Below are 21813 nucleotides of genomic sequence, written 5' to 3' on the forward strand. Positions count from 1 at the left end.
TTGCTGAGGTCCTGCCATATGAACAGCTCGCTCCTGGCTTGCTTGCCGCCTCTCCACAGTCCACCCTACAACTGAAATATTTAAAAAAACTTAAATCCAAAGGGAAAGTTAAAACAACCATTTTATTCAGTTATTGAAGTAACCTAGAAAAAGTGAAGCGTTACAACGTAAATGGTATTTCTGAACATGTATTGGTCTACACTGGGTAGGTCTATGAAGGCACTTAAAAGAACCAACAAGCATGAACAGATCAATTCTAGCATATTCTTCTAATATAAATACTAAAAGACATGCATTGAGGCAGTGGTGAAAATACAGAATTGTCTTCTGGAAAAACTTCAATGCCTTTGCCGTATCACGTAACTGTTCTGCAGACTTTTGGAACACACACAGTCTCTGTCTTCAGGGCTGTAGATTACTTAGACCCAGCAAGATACTGCATCCAAAGCCCCCCCCTAGGCGCTTATTTTTGGATAAAAGGACCTGTTGGTCAGATTGTCAAAACTATTAAAAATTAATCCATTCTTCTTCCAATAAAATAAAACATTTGAATAAGAAAGCTACCTTTTAAATTTGCTTGCATAAGCAAGAGTTAGAGTAATGGCCTAAGAGTCACAGGACCATTTTTTTTTTTTTAATACATCAATGTTTTTCACTTTTTAAAAAAAATACAGTAGTAAAGACTTTGAGGTATAACTTCAAAAAATACTTCATAATCTTTTGCAGGAAAGTAGGTCGCTTCATTGGCCTCGGTTAAGGGTTTCCCCCCTTAGCTGTATGCAGTGACAGTTTTCTGGGTCTGAAGTTCTTTTGGGTGCAAAGATAGTTGTTCCTTGAAATAGCAGTTACTATTTCTTTGCTGCGGAGAGAAATGGATATCTTTAGTGTGTCAAGCATATAACTGCTGTCGGACAATACCGAGGGGATGGGTTTTGTTGTGTTTTACCTCCAGGGCAGTAGGGATAAACTGCAGTTATTCCATAGAGATGTGACCGCTGCTCTGGCAGATACTCATTGGTAAAGGAGCCAGTTTCTTTATCGATAGCTATCACGCCATCCCTGGTGATAAAAGGGGGAGAAGTGCTTTTACTCATCTGTGAAACCTGTGGGTTTTTCTCACCATCTAAATGTATTTAAGAACAGAGACAGCTAAAAAGATCAGTCTGAACACCTGCAGAACAAGTGGAAAGAAATTTGCCCCATGAAATCTACATCCAGCTCATTCAGTGCATTTCTTTTTGGTGATGCAGAGTCACAGAGACAGCCTTCCAAAGAGAGATTATCTCCCTGAGAGTCTCCTCCAAGCATGGCAAGCACTTAAGCGTTTGTTATAATCTGCTAAGATTTGATTGAGTTTTGAGAGCTTCCAGCTGGAGTGGGAGTAGAGGCAAGTTCCTGATGCTGAGGGCCTTGGATGGCAGGAGAGAGGGGACGACTGAGGACAGAATCTTTTTTTTGACTTAATCTAGATTCATAAACTTGTGCCAAGTTTTATTTAAAAAAAAAAAAAAACACAAAACCAAAAAAAACCCAACTGCTATTTCTGTCCCTCCCAGGAAGCTGGGGTTGTTTCTAAACAACCGTTCTGCGCTGAGATTTACAAGCGAGTCTTGCTGACCACGGCACGGCAGGAGACCCAAGCGAGCGCTCTGGTGAGGTGCCAGGACTTGGGACCAGGCTGGGGACCATGTTTGTTTTCCCCCCCTCTGGCTCAAAGCCCCTCCAAGCTGCTCGCTAGCACGACTCCGGCAGGGAGTGGTGGAGGCTGGCTCCAGGCCGCTTAGGGGAGCAGAGCCCTAGGAACTGCTAGCTGAGCGCTCCCGGCCGCAGGAACGAGGGGGTTTTCTTTCCTTACCGTCTCCAGTCCGTGTGGTAGAAGTGATTGGCGTAACTGATGATGCTGAAGGGGTAGTTGAGGTTGTTCTGTATGACACGCCGGCCCGTGCCATCAGGGAGTGTGCACTCCAGGTGCTTCGTTCCTTTTCAAACACAAGACAAGTTACCAGGCCACAAAAAACCCCCACCAAACGTGTTCTTTGTATTCACTAATTTTTGAAACAACTTCTCAGCCTAAGGCTGTAGAAGCAACTTGTGCTGCGAGTCCCCCAACCCCATCACACCATGTCCTTTGGGGCAGGACAGTGGAAGGGGGCAGAGAGCCCGCAGGTAGCGATGGGCTAAAGACATATATAGCTGTTTTTTCCCCCTGAGGCTTAGCGTGTCGTAGTCTGATCCGTCTTCCGTGAAGTTACCTGCGTCTGCCCAACAGAGCAGCTTGGAAAAGGGGTCGAACGTCAGGCCATTGGGCAAGCCGATGTCCTTGTTCACCAGGACCCTCCTGTTGGCTCCATTGACAGTGGAAGTTTCGATTTTGGGTGCTTCACGATTCCAGTCCGTCCAGTAAAGGTTGCTTGGGAAATAATTACATAATGAACAAACAGGACACACAACAGTAAGGAGTGGTAGGAGATTATCTGCTTTCTCTTCATTACTGGTTCTTGTCAGGAGAGGCCTGGTTTTCCCCTTAACAGTGCCTGAAATAAATCTTTATTTGATTTGAAAAAATCTCTAAAAGAAAACCAGAATGATGTCAAACATGTTTACGACCCAAGCTGTAGCTCCTAGACGAGGGTGAGTCTTAGGAGTAGCACATTTTGTATCACAACAGCACCCTAGAGGCACAGCTTGTGTTTTCAAACGCCAGGCGTGTTTCAAAGCTTTTAAAAATAATGTACATCCTGACACTGAAACAGCAGGTTTAGCCAAATCCTGAATTATTAAATAAAAGAGGAGGCGGGGAACAGAGCCAATCCCTCCTACGTGGTGTGCAACGCAGGAGAGCTGCTCCCAGGGTCAGGATGGGGCCTTGGCACCACCGCGTGTGTCCGACTCTTGCGCCTTGCAAAGCCCTGCCTGCAAATCCCTCCGGAAACGCTGCTGCTCACCCTCGGACGGGGTCCACCGCGATGGCCCGGGGGTTGACAAGCTCCGTGTCGAAGAGCACCTGCCGCTCAGAGCCGTCCAGCCGGGCTCTCTCGATCTTATCCAGGCCGCTGTCGGTCCAGAACATGGCTCTGCGCAGGTGGTCCACCGCCAGCCCCTCGGGGCTGATGAGCCCTGCCGGAGGGACAAATGTGGTCAGTGGCTGGTACTTGTGGTTTCCGGACCCATCACGGTGTCCCGACCCGCCTGACCCACAGCCAAGGGATGTGAGCGCAGGCGGAGGACTCCAAAGCAGGACAGCCCCAGAGCCACGATGGGCACAGACTGGCGTGGACCCGCTGGTGTGGCTTTGGGCAGATGTCACTGGTGATGGGAGCACACCTGAGTTGATAATGGTCTCCGGCTCAGCGCCTGGCTCCAGACTCGCCCGGCTTATCGTCCGGCCGGCCACATCGGTCCAATAGATCGTCTTCTCCCGGCAGTCATAGTCGATCCCCACCACGATGGAGCCCTGCCATGGTTGGAAGAGGGACACAGGGTGAAATCCTGCCTGGGCCACGTCCAAGAGGCTCAGCGAGCATCCTTATCCCACCAGCTGGCATTGGGAGCTGCCTGGGGCACGCTGCAAGATGCAGCAATGACACTTCAATCCCTTTTCCCCGGCAAAACCCAACACCGACAGGATCCTACTGCACACCCCCAGCTGAACCCTGCAGCAGAGGATTTTAGGCCAGCTGTTGCAGGCACACAGCCATGTCCAGATGGGTTTGAAACCCTTCGCATCAAGGAGAGGCTGCTCCAACAGTGAAGCCAGCCCGAGGAATGACCTTCAGGATGGGGAAAGGGAATACTTGGCAAGGTGTTTCGGTTCCCCGGGGAGCCGGGAGGGTCGTGGCCCAGCTTTCAGCGTTCCTCTCCCTCGGTCTGGCCTGGCTGGAGATGCACATGGCCACGCTCCAAGAGGAGTCCGAGGAAGGGAAAAGGCAAGTCGTGCAGCTGGCAGCCTGGGGCCCGTGACTCTGCGAGCACCCGTGCTCCTTCCCTTTGCAGGCATCCCCAGGTCTGTGACCTGCCCCTCTGCTGAGGGACAGCTGGAGGAAGAGGTGAGAGCACTCCTCCTCCTCCTCCTCCATCTCAGTGCCAAGGCAGGCAGCACAGCCAACGTCCCCACAAACCAACATCAACCCTCAAACCATCACAGCTCGGACAAGAGCGATCCAGGGAGATGCGGAACACTGAACCGCAGCATCAGCCTGTCCCTAACTCCCTCCGGTGGTCCTGCACCCCGACCCCCGGCGCTGGAGATACTGTACATGCAGGGAGAGCAGGGTCTTCGCCGCCTCCTTCTGCAGCCGCGTGCCGTTGAGCGGGAGGTAGCCGATTTGCTGTCCCTGAGCATAGAGCAGAAAGGTCCCCGTGGCTGGTGGGGACACATCGGGCCGGGGCGAGGGCCGGACGCTGGGCGGTGCGATGCTGGGGAGACCTGGCACGTAAACGGGGAGGGGGGACAGGGAGATGGCTCAGGGAGCATTGTCCCCTTGGCTCTGCACCTGAGCGGGAGCGGGGTGCAGCACCGGGAGCGTGTGCTGTGCTAAATAGGGGTGGGGGGGTCACACTTGGGGTGCTCGGCTCTTACATGGTGGGGTGCTGCCGGGCTCCGAGCGCGTGCCCTGGATCTCCCTGCCGCTCTCGTCCACGCACCAGCAGTACCCGCTGTCCCCGTGGCACTGCAATGGGGTGAAGTCGCCGCCCGCGTCGCACTGTGGCACGTACTGGTCGCTGCGGGGGTTGCCCCCGTAGTGCTCCAGCAAGCTCTGCCGCCAGCGCTCGCACATGGTGCGGGGCCGCTCCGTGGGCTCTGGTATGGGGAGGGCGACAGTCACCCCCCTGCGATGGACCCCCGTGTGCAGGGATGGGGGGCTCAGGGCTTTGCTGGGGCCATGGGTCCCCCCCCTTCTTGCTGCGTGCACCTCCATGCAAGGGGGGCTGCAGGGAGGGGACAGCACCCCCCGCTCCCCCAGACACTGACCTGGGTTCCCGCAGCGAGGTGGCGTGCTGCCCGGCGCCGTCCGCGTGCCGGCGATCTCCTGCCCCGCAGCGTCCACGCACCAGCAGTGCCCGGTGCTGCCGTGGCACTGCAGGGGCCGGTACCGGCCCTGCTCGTCGCACTGGGGCACGTGCCCGTCACCCACGGGCGAAGGTCCCAGTGGCACCGCCCGCGGGTACAGCCGCTCGTGTTCGCAGGGCGTCAGTCGCTGGATGGACTCTGCCGGCAGCAAACGCCCCGCTCCGGGCTCAGCGGGCGGCATGCAGCTCCCCTGGACCCGTGTCGCACCCGGGTTTGGCCCCGCTTCACCCAGGGCTGCAGGTGCTGGGGGATGCTCTGCCGGCACCATTTGGCCTCCCGCCTTAGGCCGGCTGGGTGGGGGCTGCACCTCTCCAGCCCCCCTTGGCACCCCGGGGCTGTCCCCTCCATCGCAAGATGACACAGGAGGTGTCCCAATGGCCACTGCCACTATAACCCCGTGGGCCAGGGCGCCCTAAAGACCCAGGAGCCCCCCCAAATGCCCGACCACCCATTTGGCAGCACCCAGGCCACAGCAGGGAAGTCCCCAGTGGGGTGGTTTGGTCCCCTCTGCTCGCCGCAGCCCCGCTGTCCCTCAACACCCTCTGCCACCCGGCACAACCCACACAGCCAGCCAGGGCACCTCCTGGGTGCCCGTTGATCCCATCGGGATACCGACGAGATGCCGAAGGACCCAACCCACCTCCCCTCGCCCCCTCGAGCGCTGTGGAGCAGCACCCACCTGGGTTCCCGCAGCGAGGCGGCGTGCTGCCCGGCGCCGTCCTCGTCCCGGCGATCTCCTGCCCCGCGGCGTCCACGCACCAGCAGTGCCCGGTGCTGCTGTGGCACTGCAGGGGCCGGTACCGGCCCTCCTCGTCGCACTGGGGCATGTGCCCGTCACCCACGCGCGAGGGTCCCGGCGGCACCCCCCGTGGGTACAGCTGCTCGTGCTGGCAGGGCGTCAGCCGCTGCGTGCTCCCTTCTGCTGCCGGGAGAGCCAAAGCAACAGCAGAGTGACAATGGGGGAAACCACCCCGGGCAAAGCCAGCGCGAGGGCGAGCCGGGCAGCCTTACCGTGCGTGCACTGGAAGCCATCGCCTTCATAGCCGGGCTGGCACTGGCACGAGAAGGAGCCCGGCGTGTTGTAGCAGGTGGCAGCTGGGTGACACGGGTTTTCGGCGCACTCGTCCACGTCTGTGCGTGAGGAGGATGGGGATCAGCCAGGGCAGGGCATCCCGGGGGCACCCTGCAGTCCCTCCCGCACCCCCGTACCGGAGCAGTCGATGCCGTCGCCGGCGTACCCGGGGAGGCACTCGCAGGCGGGGCGGCCCCCAGCACGGGGCAGGCAACGTGCCCGGTCCCCCGGAGCGCAGGGGTGGCTGCCATCCTCGCAGGGGTTGCTCGCCGGCGCCAGTGCTGCGGGGACAGAGGGGTGAGGGGGTGGCTGGGGCGAGCCCCATGGGGCAGAGGGGAGGGGGGGACCCCGAACCGTGGGGCTGGCACTTACGCACACACGTCTGCCCATCCTCTGCCGGACGGTACCCGCTGCGGCATTCGCACCGGTAGCTGCCCGGCATGTTCAGGCAGATGGTGAAGGGGCCGCACTGGCTCAGGCCCTCCGCACACTCGTCCACGTCTAGAGAAAGGGGGAGACATAGGGCACACCAGTGGTGGTGGGACACCCCCATTTTTGGGGTCTGGCTGCTCCTGGCCTGGGGGGGACGTCCTGCCCCAAGCTGTCCATCCCACATCTGCTGCTTCCTCCATCCCAGCAATGCTCCTGGAGAGCTTCCCCAGGTGCCCCCAGCAGCCCCCCAGCACCCTGCCTCAGTTTCCCCCCTGGTGATTCACCCATATCCTTGGTGAAGCCCCAGGAGCTCTTGAGACTGTGGGTGCTGCGTTGCTGTGGCATGTCCCAGCACCCCAAACTGCAGTGGCCACCATGGTGCCCCACAGGGGATGGGGTGCACTGGATTCCCCCCCCCGCACCCGCCCGCCAGCCCCTGCTCACCTCGGCAGCCCCGTCCCTCTCTGCGGTACCCGTCCGCGCACTCGCATGTGTACTCCATCCCCACGCCGGGCTGGCAGCGCGCCGTTGCCTCGCACACGTGCGTGCTGTCGTGGCATGGGTTCACCGGGGGATTATTGGCATCATCTGTGGGCAAGGGGGGGGGGCGTTACGGGGGAAAAGGCCCCGGAGACACGGGGAGCGGGGAACGACTGTTCCCACTTATGTCCGACATAGGCATCACCACCACACTGCAGCACCCTTGTCCCACGCAGGGACCCATGGCCGTGCCACCCAGTGCCACCCCTGCTGCAGCCCCTCCCATGCTGGAAACACTTTGGCTCAAGCTTCTTGGAAAAAAAAAACCTCCCTCTGGGCTGTTTTTGGGCAAAACAAGCACGCTGCAGCTTTGGGAGCGGGCAGGAGACAACAGCATCCCCCGGCGGGGGCTGGCACCCCGGGGTGGGCACCCCAGGGTGGGTGCTGGAGCTCACCTCGTGCCCAGCCGACGCGGGCGGCGAGGGCGTAGCGCAGGACGTGCTCCTGACTGTCGTAGAGGGTGAAGGCGCGCGCCACGCTGAGCCGCTGCCGGGCGGGCAGGCGGGCGTGCGGGCAGCCGGCGAAGGTGATGTTCTGGCGCAGGCGGTAGGACAAGGTCTGGTTGGCGGTCCCCGCGGCCAGGACGTACTCCCGCTGAGCAGAGGATGTCACGGCTGCCAGATGACGAGAAAAAACCCCCCGGGATGGGGGAGAAGCGGCTTCAGCATCGATGCCTCTCGGATGTTGGGAACCGTGGTGGGGATGGGGTGGTTTTGGGCTGGTCTGAGCGGAGCGCGCAGGGATGGCGTGCGAGAAACCGAACGCGGGGCTGAGAACAGGCTCCTACCTGAGCTGGAGTAGTGGTAGAGCTCCTTGTAGGGAGCGATGTGGACAGTGACGTTCTCCGGGAGGAACGGCACCTGGCCCTGGATGTGCGTCTTAAGGCTTAAGTAATTGTCCGGCCCCAGACCCTCGGCCGTCTGAGTGACATAGACAGTCTCCTCCCCGGGGTAGAAGGTCACCTCCAGGCTCTGGGTGAATTCGGCGCCTGGGCAGGAACAGGCGGCATTTGGTTGTAGGATTTTTAGGGAATACACCCCCAAAGCATCCCTTCCCCGCTCCTCTGGCACACCCGCGAGGGCTTGCTGCGCGGAGGTGATCGGAGGAGCCATGGGGCTGCCCTGAACCCCCACCCGCACCCCTCACCGCCTGCCCCAAGCCACACGTCACCCCGCATCTGAGCCAGGCCACCCCACCAGGAGCCGCGTCCCTCGCAGCAACGGGGCTCGGTAGCGCATCCCGCGTCCCCGCTCACCGGTGATGCTGAAGCCGTTCTCGGAGCCGGGCTCCTCCAGGGCGAAGAGCCAGGCGAAGAGCCCGCCGATGGGCAGGAGGGGCAGGAGGGCGCGGGCAGCGGGCTGGGGCACCCCGCTGATGGCCGTGTAGGTTCGGCCGTCGCTGCCCACGATGTAGGCATGCAGGTCGACGTCCTGGAAGCGGACGGACGCCCGTCCCACCGTCAGGCTCCCGCTCACCTTTCCGTTGAGGCGATGCACGGCCCCTGGGCAGGGAGACGGGCACCCATGGCAGCGGCCGCCCAGGCACGGGGTGCCCGTCCCCGCCACCCGCCCCGCGTACCTTCGGGCAGGCACTGCCGCCCGTTGCCGTAGTAGGTGGCCCGGCAGTGGCAGCAGACACCGGTGGCGTAGTCGGTGCAGAAGGCGTGCGGGGAGCAGCGCCCGTGGTGCCGGGCGCACGTCTCCTTGCTGGCGGCACTGTAGGTGAACACTGGGGCCAAAGGGAAAGGTTTGGGGACACGGTGACAAAGCCACCCCTCCTAGGGGTGGGCACCCTGCCTCCCCGGGCCCAAAAACACCGCCGGGAGACGGGACAGCTGGCAGCGGCGCTTCCCAAGAAAGCCGCCTGGGATGCACGTGGGAGGCTCGGGGTTTCGAACCTGTTGCCTGATTTCAGGCAGATCTGGCAGAGGGTGAGGGATCGAATTCCTGCGTATTTTTGGGAGACAGCTGGCCAGGGACGGGGCTTCGCTCCCCCAGGCACATGCCACGGTGTCTCCCCAGCCAGGACCTGTCCCCTGAACTTGCCCCCTTGCAACGCAGGACAGAGCACCGGCAAACCCGGCGGGCAAGGACTTATGGTTCCGGCAGCCCCTTGGCAGCAGGATTTGGCTGGGAGGAGCTGGAAGGGCAGCAGCTTTGCAGGAGCGATGCCAGCCCACGCTAGCTCCAGCCTCGGCTGCTCGGGAAGAGATGAGCTTGCAGCGAAGAGGCCTTTTTTAGGGAGCTACCCACCACGAGACGTCCCCGTTTGGCCATCAGAGGGGCTGTGCCCACTCACCGTCAGGGTTAAAATGCACGTCCTCCTCCACGCCGACGCCGTGATGCCCGGAGCTGTAGGAAGAGGGATTGGGGGAGTAGCTCTGCTGGGTGCCACCGTCCCCATCGGGGTACAGCCGGCGGCTCCGCTCCTGCCCCGGGGACACGGGTAGCCCCTCGGGGACGATGGCCAGCAGCGCCGGGGCGTGGGGTCCGTGGTCAGGATGCGGTGACATGGCCTCTGAGCCGTGCTGCGTGGGCAGCTCCATGGATGCGTGGTTGGCACGGCTGTAGAGCGCGCGGGCGTAGTCGGTGGTGCCAGGGACACGGGGTTCGGGGCTCTGCAGCACGCCGGGGCTGGCTGCCCCGCCAACCCCCGGCTCCACGTGCTCCAGGGGGGCCACGCTGCCCACGTGGAAGACCCACACGCCGGGCACCCCCGCGTTGCTCTCCCTGCAGGACGGCAGCACACATGCACATCCATCACAGGCGCGGTGGGAAACCCCCCCGAAGGTACCCACCCTGCTCCGCACCACCCTTCCCCGGACCCCAAATGCAGCTCCCAAAAAGCTCGCGTGCACGCGGGGCCGAGCCCCCCCAGCGCAGCCCATCACCCCCAGCTCGCTCCCCTCCTTCTTCCAGCCTTAAAAGGCTCTGGGGGGTGGGAGAAGGTGACCCTGCTCCCCCCACCCGCCCCACATGGCCCCCCAGGCACCACGCACCGCTCCAGGTGCCTCAGAGCCTGCTCGCTGCTGGCCAGGCTGTGGAAGAGCCCGTCTCTCTTCGGGTCGTCGCCGTCCCCCCGGCTGAAGCCCACCCTGGCTGGCAGCTCCAGCTGGACGTTGTAGGACTCCTTGGGTCGCGTCCCCAGGAACTGGAGGCCGCCGTGGGGGTAGAGGAAGATGGTGTAGGTGTCCTCATCATCGTAGGCTATGACCGCCTGGAAGGTGTTGAGCTGCCAAAGGGAGAGCAGGACAGATGGATGTCGTGGAGGGGCAGGATCCCAGCGGAGGAGACAGGGAAGGGGACCAGGGATGCGACAGCCAGCTCCCTGCACACTCCCGTGCATGGCAAGCACCCCAAAAGAGCCCTCCGTCAGCCTGCAGACACCTCCTGGGGAAGAGCAGGGGCTGCTCGTGCATGGCCAAACCCCGGTCCAACGTGCTGGGAAGACGCTCAGCATCCTCCACGGGAGCCCATGACACGGCCAGGCCACCTCCTTTCAGCTGCATCAGTGCAGGGGTGTCCCTTGGAGCTGTCACACAGGGAGGTGACAGCCCTGTACCACGCCCAGGAGCATCCCTGACCATGTAACCCATGCACCGGGTTGGCACGCTGCAGCCTGGGAGCCCCTTGCTCCCGTCCCCCTCCTCCTGTCCCACCCCTGACACCTGCAGCCCCCTTCCATTCCAACAGCACCGGAGGAAAACCCACACCCCCCCGCTTCTCCCCGAGAACAATTTTAGCTTGGTTTCCTCAGGAAAAAACATGCATGTGCTCTCGCCTTCCCCACACCCATACATCCCGCTATAGGCACGCTGGCTGCCTGCCGTGCCAGCCCTGCGAGCCTTGGGGCCGCGCCAGCCCCGAGCGAGGCTGCGCCGGGGAGCGGGACTGCAGCAATAACCCATGGATGGGCAGGCTGTGGCGTGAGCACAACCCTTACGAGCCACCAGAGAATCCACACACACATCACGGTCACCCCAAATGTAGAGAAACCAATGCTCGCAGCATTTGGGCCAGCCCCCCACCCCACATAGGTCCTGCTCTCCAAATAAATAAATATAAGCACGCAGCAGCAGCCCTTCCCCAGGAGCTGCCGGCAGCAGCAAGCGGGGAAACGGTGCCTGAGTGAAGGAAAAATGATTAAACTCCCGGTTTCACCCCCGGAGCAGCAGGCAGGAGGGGTGGGGGCTCCCCCTAGGCAGCCCCCCCAGCCCTGTCCTGCCCGTCCCCGCAGCGCCAGCTCCAATTTTGGGGTGAAGGGCCCCCGGGGCATCGCAGGGTTTCCCGGGATATAAAGAGCCTTGTTGTGCGCGTCGCACACTCGGGCATTCAGAGACCCCGCGCAAAGGCGGCCAAAAAGCTGGGGGGGGATAAACACCACCCCCCCGCCGGGGCCGGATTCCTCCCCCACGCAGCCAAATCGCGTCCGCAGCTGCAGAACTCATTTTGCCTCGCAGTGGGCGGCGAGGGGGGACCCGGTGGGTGACACCGATGTGACATCGCAGGACTCGGGGCAGAGAGCGAGGGGGGGGACAGCCCCCGGCTCGCGGCCGGCTGCTCCCGGCAAAGAGCTGCAAAGGGCAAATTCCAGCCCAAAGGGCAGTTTTTGCTCCCGCAGAAGCGGGGTCAGCTCTCGTCCCGCTCTGCAGCCCTGGAAAGCGTCACTGAAGGGACTAGGAGCGTGTCCCCACGGAGCTGGAGGGGACCGGGCGCTGCCGGCAGCGCTGCCAGACTCCCCGGCCAGGCAGAACCCCCAAGGCAGGGGACCGGGGAGCCTCTAACCCCCCCGCCTTAACCCTGGTTTCTGCTTTCGAGGCTCAAAAAGGATGAGCCGTGACTTTCTGAAAGCGGGGGGTAAAGGCTTCGAGGTCAATCCTGGTTCTGAGCAGCGGGAGGGCGGCGTTTCAATAAATGGCATATTTGGTCAGAAAAAAAAGTGGTGTTTGGGGCGTTTTTTAGCAGTTTGGGCTGAGAGGGAGCTCAGCAAAGCACAGGCACAAGCTGCGTTTCAGTGTGTCTTGAATGAAGCTCTCCCTGGAGCTGCTCGTTTCCAAGCGAGACCGGTTTCATTTTAAAACCTGATCCAACTCCTCAGAGAGGGAAAAAAAAAAAACAATTGGGAAGAGAAGAGGAGGCTGCGTTTTTGATGGCTGCGAGGTCGCTGCGAGGCCCTTGATGGCATCTCTTCAGCTGCTTTCCCAAGTTTTAAATTAGAGGAAAAAATGTGCGTTGTTTCCTTCCAAACCTCCGTTTCTTCCCCTGCTTGGCTTCCCTCTCAGCAATCCGCTACCGAAGGGCCCCGGATCGGGGGGACGGCCGGCGGGGACGGCTCCCGGTGGCCCGCGGGGACCCGCCGGCTGCTGATGGGCTTTGGGCTCAGCCCACCCCACCGCGGCGAGAGCCCGTCACCCATCGCACGGCTCTGGGTATTCATCAGGAGAGTTTTCCTCTTGCGGCTCTTCATATTCAGCTCGTTTCAAGAAGCCCATCCTGCCGGCAGAGCGTCACCGTCACCTCCTCGGCGCGTCATCGGCCTAACGTGACGGCTCCTGCCCCAGCAGCGGATCCAGCGTTTTCGGGGAGCGGCAGCGCTGTAGGTCCACCCATGCAGGAGCCTTATCAGCCCATGGGTGGAGAGCACAGGTCACCTCCCCAACCCCGTGGACCACCTACGAGCTTGTTTTCCAGACATAAAATCAACCCACGGTGGAAACTCTGAAGCCGGTTCCTCGCCAGCAGCGTTGATCAGCGTGCGGGCAGAAGGAAGGACCAGCCCTAAGCCACCGGCAAAAGGTCTGGAGCACGATGGGTGACCTGGGCCATGGGTTCCCCCAGCTCCCCCCAGCCCAACTCCGCCCTGCAAGTCCGGAGCCATCAGCACTGTAAAGCTTTGCCTGAAAAGCAGAGAAAAGCCCGAGCACCTCCAACCGTGGAGTTGAAGGCAACCTCTAAACCTCTTCTGCCCATCAGCAAAGCCAACAGACCCACCACCACCGCAGCTCTGAGCAGAGAGAAGCTCCACGTCTGCCCCGGTGCTCATCCAAGGCTGGCCCCACCATCCAGCTGCCCAGAAAGAAGAGACTGAGCGTTTTGGGTGCTGCACAAGGAAGGCTCATCCTCTCACGACACGTAGGATGGGCGCCCAACCTCAGCCCATCGGCCTCACCTTCTTGGAGGGCTCGGCGTCCTGCGAGAGCTCCTGGTAGGCGCCCACGTCCTCCCAGGTGGCGATGAACGCATTGGTGGGCACGAAAGAGCCGGCGGTGCCGGGGAACCCGGCTTGGATGTAGCCCGCAGCCTGGTTCAGCACATCCGCAGAGTCGTCTTGCCGGTAGTAGATGTTGCCTCTGTCACCGGAGGTGTCGAGGTCGGCCAGGAAGGGAGCGATGACGGGGAAGTCTGTGGGGAAATCGTCATCCACGTACTGGGTCTCCCTGGGGAAATCCTGGGTGGAGATGACCCCGTTGGTCCCCACCTGCAGGGAGAGCGGCGCAGGGTGCTCAGGAGCTGCGGAGGTGCCTCCACCACCGGTCCCCCCACCATGTCCCCCCCTTCCCGGTGGAGTGGGGCACCGGGCTGAGAGCCCTGAGACGGCATGGCCCCATCCGGCCAGGGAGAAAACAAAGACCTTGGGCTTCTCCATCCCCCAGAGAGCTGCAGCTCCGGGGCCGTCCCAGCTGCAGCCGCTGCTGGCGGGGGAACAGCTGCGAAGGAGAAAGCCCCCTTGTTCCTCCACAGCCGGAGACACCGGGCAGGAGACAGCGGGAGCGGGGTGGAAAATGGATGGAGAAATGGGATGGATGGAGAAAAGGCACGTGCGGGTGGTGCAGGGGTGGAGGCAGCGGAGAGACATACGGAAGGGCAGGGGTGGGGAGAAGGAGTAAGGGGAGATGGGTGGCCAGGGGAATGGCTGGGGAGGAAGGGGGTGAGCGGGAGGAGGGATGGAAAGATGGAAGGGGGAAAAGATAGAAGGAGGGAGGGATGGTGGAGGGATGGAGAGGAGGAGGGTGGGAAGATGGAGAGACAGGGAGGGATGGAAGGGGGAAAAGACAGAAGGAGGGAGGGATGGTGGAGGGATGGAGAGGAGGAGGGTGGGAAGATGGAGAGACAGGGAGGGATGGAAGGGGGAAAAGACAGAAGGAGGGAGGGATGGTGGAGGGATGGAGAGGAGGAGGGTGGGAAGATGGAGAGACAGGGAGGGATGGAAGGGGGAAAAGACAGAAGGAGGGAGCGATGGTGGAGGGATGGAGAGGAGGAGGGTGGGAAGATGGAGAGACAGGGAGGGATGGAAGGGGGAAAAGACAGAAGGAGGGAGGGATGGTGGAGGGATGGAGAGGAGGAGGGTGGGAAGATGGAGAGACAGGGAGGGATGGAAGGGGGAAAAGACAGAAGGAGGGAGCGATGGTGGAGGGATGGAGAGGAGGAGGGTGGGAAGATGGAGAGACAGGGAGGGATGGAAGGGGGAAAAGACAGAAGGAGGGAGGGATGGTGGAGGGATGGAGAGGAGGAGGGTGGGAAGATGGAGAGACAGGGACGGATGGAAGGGGGGGGATGGAAGGGTGGAGGGATGGGAAGGAGGGGAAGATGGGGGGCAGAGGGGGGTGATGGCGAGGAGGAAGCGGGGCTGGAAGGAGGAGCGGTGGGGGGCCGGGGGCTGGGGGGAAGGGGGGCCGGGGCCAGCCGGGACTCACGTAGAGGCGGCGGGCGGCGCGGCCGTAGAGGCGCAGGGCGCGGCGCAGCGGCACCCCGGGCGAGCTCTCGTCGTCGCCGGGCCGCAGCCGGGCATCGCCGCGGGCCGGGCCGTGCGGCAGCAGCCCCCGGCGGGGCAGCGCTGCCCCCGCCGCCAGCACCGCCGCCAGCACCGCCGCCACCGCCGCCCGCATCCCGCCGCCGCCCCGCGGGGTTCCCCTCCTCGACGGCGCCGCCCGGACCCGACGGGGCGAACCGGAGCGGAGAAGCGGAGCGGACCCGACGGGACGGCCCCGACCCGGCGGAGGGAACCGGAGCCGGCGGGGCGGGGCGGGACGGGACGGGGCGCGCCGCTGGCGGGGCGGGCCCAGGCCGCGGCCGCGCCGCCATTGGATCCCCCGGCCCCGGCCCCGACCAATCGGGTCTTACCCCAAAATCCGCCCCGGGCTGCAACACCCCCCGCCCCCTCCGGGCTGGGTACCGCGGGGGCACCCCGGGGGGGCGGGGCCTCGCGCTGCTGCGGGGGGAGCGGGCATCCCCCCCCCGTGCCCCGCCGCTCCCCGGGGCCCCGCGTCCCCCCCTCCCGCCGCTGCAACGCCCCCGGAGCCGGGCCGGCAGCCAGCGGGGGTCGGGGCCGGGGCCGCGGCGTGGGCGAGAGGCTTCGGCCGCTCCCCGCCGGTTCCCCGCGGATCCCGCTCCCTTGAGCCGGGCAGAAACGTGACTCCTTCTCCCCAGGGGTGGCGGGGCGGGGGGGTGGAAAGCTGGAACAGCCACCCGGCCAAAATATGTCGTGCAGCTCAACTGGGAAGTTGTCACGGAGCGGAGCCGCCCGCGGGCTCCCCACGCACGCACGACGGCCCGGGCGCGGGGTCGCCGCTGTTTATCCTTTCTCAGACCCATCTTCCGCCATCCCCACCCAGAGAGGTCTGGAAGGGTCAACGCTTCGAGGACGGGCAACTGGGGGAGAAGGGGGGGTGTCCCTGGCTTTGATTTGGGGTGTTGGGTGAAAGGACACCGCCATATCCAAGCAGCTGGACTCACTGAGTGCTCCTGGAAGTCCAGGCTGGGAGCAGCCAGGAGCTCCGCTCCATCTTCCTGGAGCGCTTCCCGCTTCCCTGGCCCCGGGCCAGTGTTAGTATCGCATCTGTCCCTAAACGTATACGTGCCCGAGGAATGCCAGATAACAAGGAGAGAAGTGTCAAACCCCGTAGGCTGGCGAAAGAAATAAATCAGGGACACATTCATGGCATTCCCGGCAGGAATCCTTGCAGGGGAAGTGGCTGGACACCCTCTGCCCCATCCCTGTTGCGGTGACGGGGATGTATCACTGTGGCCTCCATCCCGGGCAGCGTGCAAGCCGCCGCAGCCCAGGCATCCTGGAAAGCAGCTCCCACCCATGCCGTGCCGGGGCTGGGGTCGCGTTGTCCCGGCGAGCGTGACCGGGAGCCGTATCCCACAGGCTTCCAGCCCCCTCGGCTGCAGTCAGCTGGCCGGCTCCAGCCCTTGGAGGGAGACTCCTCGCCTGGCCACGGAAAACCATTAGGGCTTCGAGCGGGGTTCAGGCCAGCTGGACGCCATCCGCAGCCTTCGAGGAGTTCCCCGTGCCAAAAAAGTGGCTTTTCTTTGAAGCTCAACCATCCCCCGGGGCTCTCCGGGGAAATCAGGCACCACGAGGGACCCGCAGCCCCTCTGCCGGGTGAGACCCCCGCCGGGATGTCCCTCCCACCAGGAACGGGGCCATTTGGTGGCACCTAGGAGGTGGCGATGGGCAGAGGGGGTAGGAAAGGGGGGAGGACAGCCTCGCTGCCCCGCGGGATGTTCGGGGACTATTGAAAATACAAACCGAGCCGTCTCCGGTGGGATGGAAATGTGGCAGTTATAAAATGTCTTACAAGGGAAGGATTTGGGGGGGGTGGGTGATTTGTGAGCTGCTGTGGCTGCTGTCCTGAGGTGTTTCATTAAGACACTTATCTTCTAATGTATTTTTTAAGGGGTAGATTAATTTGGGTTTTCGAGGGAGGAGCTCCTATCCCCACAAGTTCCCCACGCCGGGTCCAGCCAGCGCTGCCCCATGCCTGGGGGAAAGGGGCCCCGCGGACCCCGCGGACCCTCTGGCACGTGGAAGGGGCAGCTGCCAGGCTTTTTGCACAGTCTTTAAGATGCTAAAAAATGCTTTTTATCACCTCCTCGGCAAAACCGGCACCACTCGGATAAAAAAGCGGCAGTTGGGAAGAGCTGGAGTCATGCCCTGGCTTTGGGAGCAGAGTCCTGCTGGCGTGGGCATCCCTGCGGCTTCGGGAGCGGCTGGGAGCCTCACCGGGGGCGAGGATGGGGATGGGGATGGGGATAGGGATCGGGATAGGAATGGGGATGGGGGCAGGGATCAGGGTGAGGATGGGGATGGGAATAGGGATGGGGACAAGGATGGGAATGGGGATGGGGACAAGGATGGGGATGAGGTTGGGGACAAGGATGGGGACGGGAACAGGGATGAGGATGGGGGTGAGGAAAAGGATGGGGATGGGGATGAGGACGGGGATGCAGATGAGAATGAGGATGGGGACAAGGATGGGGATAGGAATATGGATGGGAATGGGGATGGGCACAGGCACAGGCTATGCTCGCCCACACCATGTGCCAGGAAAGGAGATGCCCGCAGGGACTGATCCCTGTAATCGCTTCCATGTGCCTCAGCAGAGCCTTTGGCTGGGGGGAATTAGCTCTTCTCATAGCTTGGGCATAAAAAAAAAATCAATAGGCATTTGCTTGGCGGTGTTTTGTGCAGAAACAGATGTGCTGAAGTTGGAGGAGGTGGAGGATGCTCTGCGGGACGGGGCTGGGGAGGGCTCCTGCCGAACGCAGAAGCCCCCACCACCACGGATACTCGTTAAACCGGGCAAACCAGGACAAAGCGCTCCCTTCCCAGCAAACGCCCGTCGTGCTCCTGCCAGATGTGGCTGCTGGGGGGGGCGGCAGCCCCCTGCCCTGCTGAGGGCTCGCCTTGGCCCTGGGCTCCCAGCGAGGAGGAGGAAGGGCAGGCGAATCCCTGGCGTGGAGGCTGTTTTCGGGCAGGAAATCCCGGCAGCCTCTTCCCCGAGGCCTGGCAGCCTTGGGATTGCTGAGCCGCTGCGGCCAGCGGAGATAAGGGAAGCAGCAGGAAATATCCATCTCTCCTGGGGCGGCCGGGAAAGGAAACTTGATTCCTGGTGATCGGAGCGGGGCTGAGGGCAGCAGCAGAAAGCAAGCGCTCGCAGGGGGCCGTTCGATGCTTTGGGATGTCAGGCAGGAGCAGGGGCAGTGTGGGGCTAAGGGTAGGAGCGGGACTTCGGCCGGCTCCGGCGCGGGCTCTGCCGGCAGTGTCCCGTTGCCAGCCGGGTTAGTGGGTCACTGTAACAACGCCCTCGGAGCGTTTCTCCTCCTGGTTATCGGAAACCAGTCCTGCTCAGGGTCAAGCTATTTGGCAGGAAGGGCAACAAATTAATGCCTTAAACATCCTCCTGGTTCTGGTAGGAAAGGGCTTTCGCAGGGAAGAGGCTGTGCACATCTCAGCTCCCCGAATCAGCACGCACAAGTTTTTGGGCTTCATGTCCTAAGAAAAAGAGACGTCTACGGGGTTCTTCCTCCCCCATCCTTAATAACTGGAGTCTGCTGGATAATTTCAGCCAAATCTGACAGTAGCATCTCTGAGGGTCTGTAAAACTAGAGAGAAGAAAGAGAGACCCTGTTAGCTGCCCCCTTGCCTGAGAAAGTGAGCACAGCCTTGGGTTTGAGCTCAATCCTTACAAGCCATCCGAGAATCCCGGTGGGTCCACCCACAGGACCATAGCTCCTGGCTGGGCCCGCTGCCTTCCCCATGGCTGTCTCCTTTCCCAGGAGCATCCCGCCGGGTGCTGACAGCGGGGAAGCCGCAGCAGCGGGGCTGATTCCCACCAGCGCAGCACCCAGCTCTCGACATTGCCATTTTTGGGAACGGTTCTCACGGACTTTGGTCTCACTTCTTTCAGTCAGCTTCGCCTCATGACTCACCACCTTCTCGCCCTGACCCACCGCTCCCACGCGCAGGGACACCCTTCCCCGGCGGGTCTGGACCGGGAGCTACATCAGGACTTGCTCAGGTGCATCCTCAAGGATGCACGTGTTGCCTGGGTGGGTCTGGAGGCCACCAGCCCCAAGCAGCAAGAGCACCCACCGGACACCCAGTGATCCCAAACCACCCGCCTGCACCCAGGGTTTCTGGCATGGGCTGGGCAGCCTGCAGCGCCTGGAGGGTGTCCACCCACGCCGCAGATGTTTTCCATACGCAGGGTCCATCCCACATGCTCCCGCTGCGACCCAGCACAGATCTTTCTGCTCAGGGCATCAAACGTGCTCTGGGAGAGAGGTTGTCCTTACGGAGAGCTGGGAAGATGGGGTGCTAGAACACAGGTGGGTCCGTAATATGGAGAACCAAAGTTTTTACAGAAAGAGAGGAGGACTTCTTAGTCCTGGGTGACTCAGCCAGAGCAGAAGTGTGGGAAAGCGGTTTGGTGCACAGAGAGAAGAAATAATTAAGTCGCTACTCTAAAAGGCGAGATAGCAAGTGCTGAGCCCAGCTGGAGAGGTAGCGGAGCTTGGCTCTCCCAGCACCCCCGGAATCCAGAGACTCATGGGATGGAAACGCCGCTCCCACGTGGAAAAGCTTCCCAGATCATCTGGAACCCCAGCCCAAAGGATCGCTCCAGGTTTTAGAATGTATTTTAAGACATAAAGGTAAAGAAAAGTTGGGGTTTTTTTTAATCTCTGGGGATCTCCTTCCTTCCTCTCTCTAAATATTACTGCAAAGCTGTTTTTGCTACCACAGCTGCCGGATGAGTGTGCAGAGCCCTGCGAGCCCCCGGCGCTGCCAGCGTGCCGGGAGCTCGGCGCAGAGCTCGCAGGGAGCTCGCGAGCGTGCCTGACACTGACTGATTCCTGCGCACCGTTCCCCCAAGATTAGCCACAAGTTCCTTATTTGGTCCGGGCTCCAGCAAACTCCCTGGCAGAGGGGATTTCATCTGCCGGCGAGAGCAGCCCAGATGGGTCTGTCCTCCGTACGTGCCGGGGCTGGGAGCATCCGCCGGGGCGGCAGGGAGGGAGCGTGTTCAGAGCAGAGATAAAATCAGCCCATCGGTGTGGCCGTGCCCTGTGTTCGCAGGGTGGGGGGCTTGTGGTTTTTTCCTGCTGCACAAAACACAGCAGGCACAGACTGCATCATCCCGTGTCCCACCCTGCGGCAGGTCCGGTCCTGCCCCATCCCCATCCCAGGGCTCTGGCCCCGGACACGCACCAGGCTGAGCTGATGCAGCTTTGAGACACTTCCCTGGGTGTTTATACCCTGAATCAAGAGTCCTCCGCAGAATTAGGCTTTATTTGCTGTATGAATTAGCTGTTCCCGGAACCTGCCCACCCCAGCTGGGGGTGGGTGTAGAGTCCCGGGGGAGCTGGGACCCTGTGGCTTGCCCTGGGAGCGCCACCAGAGATGGGGTCCCGGTCCTGGTCACCCCTCACTCTTCACCCAAACAGCCCTTCCCATGAATCTAACAAATCCAAGGCTCTCCCCAAAACTTCTCTCCAACTCGTCTCTCCTTGCCTGACCTCCTCAGGCCTCCAGCCCTGACCCCTACAGCACCCGAACGCTCCGGGGTGACTAATCCCAGCAATTAGCCTCGTTCCCTGCGTTTATCTGCTTCCTGCCTTTGTCTCCCTCTGACAGCCTCTCCGAGCAAATATGCTTTTAGCCACATTTTCCTGGCTCCGGCTCTCCCGCCAGCCTTTGTCCCGCAGAGCCTCTCCGAGCTGGGTGAAGAGGTTATTCTCCCCCGACACGTGTCCCTTCCGTCTGCTGTGTTCAAACTGGTGACCAAAAAAAAAGCACCCAGCAGCGCTGAGGTCACCTCGGCCCCCGGCAGCGGACGGGCCAGCTCAAATTGGAGGCAATAGGATTTGTTCTTTAAATTGAAGACTGCTGCGAACCCAGGGGCGTTTCAGGCTAAAAGGGATTTTAGGGCTGAGCGGTCCCGGCTAAATGGGGACAGAGTGCTTGGGCTAGTCTAAAATTCAATGGGAAATAGCAAAACACATGGGCAGCACATTTGGGAGCCGCCGTCTCCCGTTCCTCGGGACAGGCTGTGCATCTCCAGGGGAGCTCTGCAGACCCACCGCGTTTCAGAGGGACGTAAGCTCTCACACGTAGGCTTGACCAGTCTCCCACGCCTAAAGAAGCAAACCCACACTGCTTTAATTTAACTCCTTTTTTTTTTTTCCTTCTCTCTTTTCATTTTGTTTTTTCACTTCAGGATCCATCTCCTCTTAAAGCGAGTTTCAAAACCTCCCAGGATATTTCCCCACGGAGGTATGGGCTGCTCTGCAGTGTGTTCGGAGAAGGGCGACGGAGCTGGTGAGGGGTCTGGAGCACAAGTCTGATGAGGAGCGGCTGAGGGAGCTGGGGTTGTTCAGTCTGGAGAAGAGGAGGTGAGGGGAGACCTCATCGCTCTGTACAACTGCCTGAAAGGGGGTTGTGGGGAGGTGGGTGTTGGTCTCTTCTCCCCAGTGACAAGTGATGGACAAGAGGGAATGGCCTCAAGTTGCACCAGGGGAGGTTTAGGCTGGATATTAGGGAAAATTTCATTGCTGAGAGAGTGGTGAAGCACTGGAATAAGCTGCCCAGGGAAGTGGTGGAGTCACCGTCACTGGAGGTGTTCAAGGAACGTGTGGACGTGGCACTGCGGGACATGGTTTAGTGGTCATGGTGGGGTTGGGGTGGTGGTTGGACTTCATGATCTTACAGGTCTTTTCCAACCTTAGTGATTCTGTGATTCCGTGGGTCTAACCCTGCCGAGGGCCGTCTCGCTTCGCTCGGGCTTCTCAGGGCCTTTCACCCCGCTGTGGGTCCCTTCCCTGCCGCGGCTGGGGTGCTCCGAGGGGCGAGCCCAGGCGGGCGCTCCGTGCAGAGGGGGCACACGAGGCTCAGAGAAGGACTGAGGGGTTGA

General features: G+C 61.4%; 2 protein-coding genes across 2 annotated transcripts in view; one reads left to right on the top strand and one right to left on the bottom strand.

Annotated features, from left to right (window-relative positions):
• Nucleotides 1-21813, top strand: part of PSMC6 (proteasome 26S subunit, ATPase 6) — a 364454-nt gene that overhangs the window by 208226 nt on the left and 134415 nt on the right. The window lies entirely within an intron of this gene.
• Nucleotides 104-15000, bottom strand: NID2 (nidogen 2). Its single transcript, XM_059819327.1, has 22 exons — nucleotides 14809-15000; nucleotides 13284-13592; nucleotides 10114-10346; nucleotides 9414-9844; nucleotides 8694-8843; nucleotides 8371-8616; nucleotides 7903-8103; nucleotides 7511-7729; nucleotides 7020-7163; nucleotides 6516-6644; nucleotides 6281-6424; nucleotides 6083-6202; nucleotides 5751-5993; nucleotides 4973-5209; nucleotides 4580-4801; nucleotides 4257-4426; nucleotides 3325-3454; nucleotides 2946-3117; nucleotides 2253-2410; nucleotides 1856-1979; nucleotides 947-1059; nucleotides 104-859 (listed from the first exon to the last, which is right to left on the bottom strand). Exons 1-22 carry the CDS (start codon nucleotides 14998-15000, stop codon nucleotides 849-851), a joined length of 4098 nt encoding a protein of 1365 aa, XP_059675310.1. The 3' UTR covers nucleotides 104-848.

Source organism: Gavia stellata, chromosome 7 (assembly GCF_030936135.1).
Source record: "Gavia stellata isolate bGavSte3 chromosome 7, bGavSte3.hap2, whole genome shotgun sequence".
Lineage (NCBI taxonomy): Eukaryota > Metazoa > Chordata > Aves > Gaviiformes > Gaviidae > Gavia > Gavia stellata.

Bases quoted from the DNA above. Each gene is read 5' to 3' on its own strand.
- NID2 (XM_059819327.1), bottom strand. From the start codon at position 15,000: ATGCGGGCGGCGGTGGCGGCGGTGCTGGCGGCGGTGCTGGCGGCGGGG. The intron at 10,347-13,283 runs GTGAGGCCGATG...TCCCTTTGGCAG, and splicing joins ACGCCGAGCCCTCCAAGAAG to CTCAACACCTTCCAGGCGGT. The intron at 6,645-7,019 runs GTGAGCAGGGGC...CCCTTTCTCTAG, and splicing joins AGAGGGACGGGGCTGCCGAG to ACGTGGACGAGTGTGCGGAG.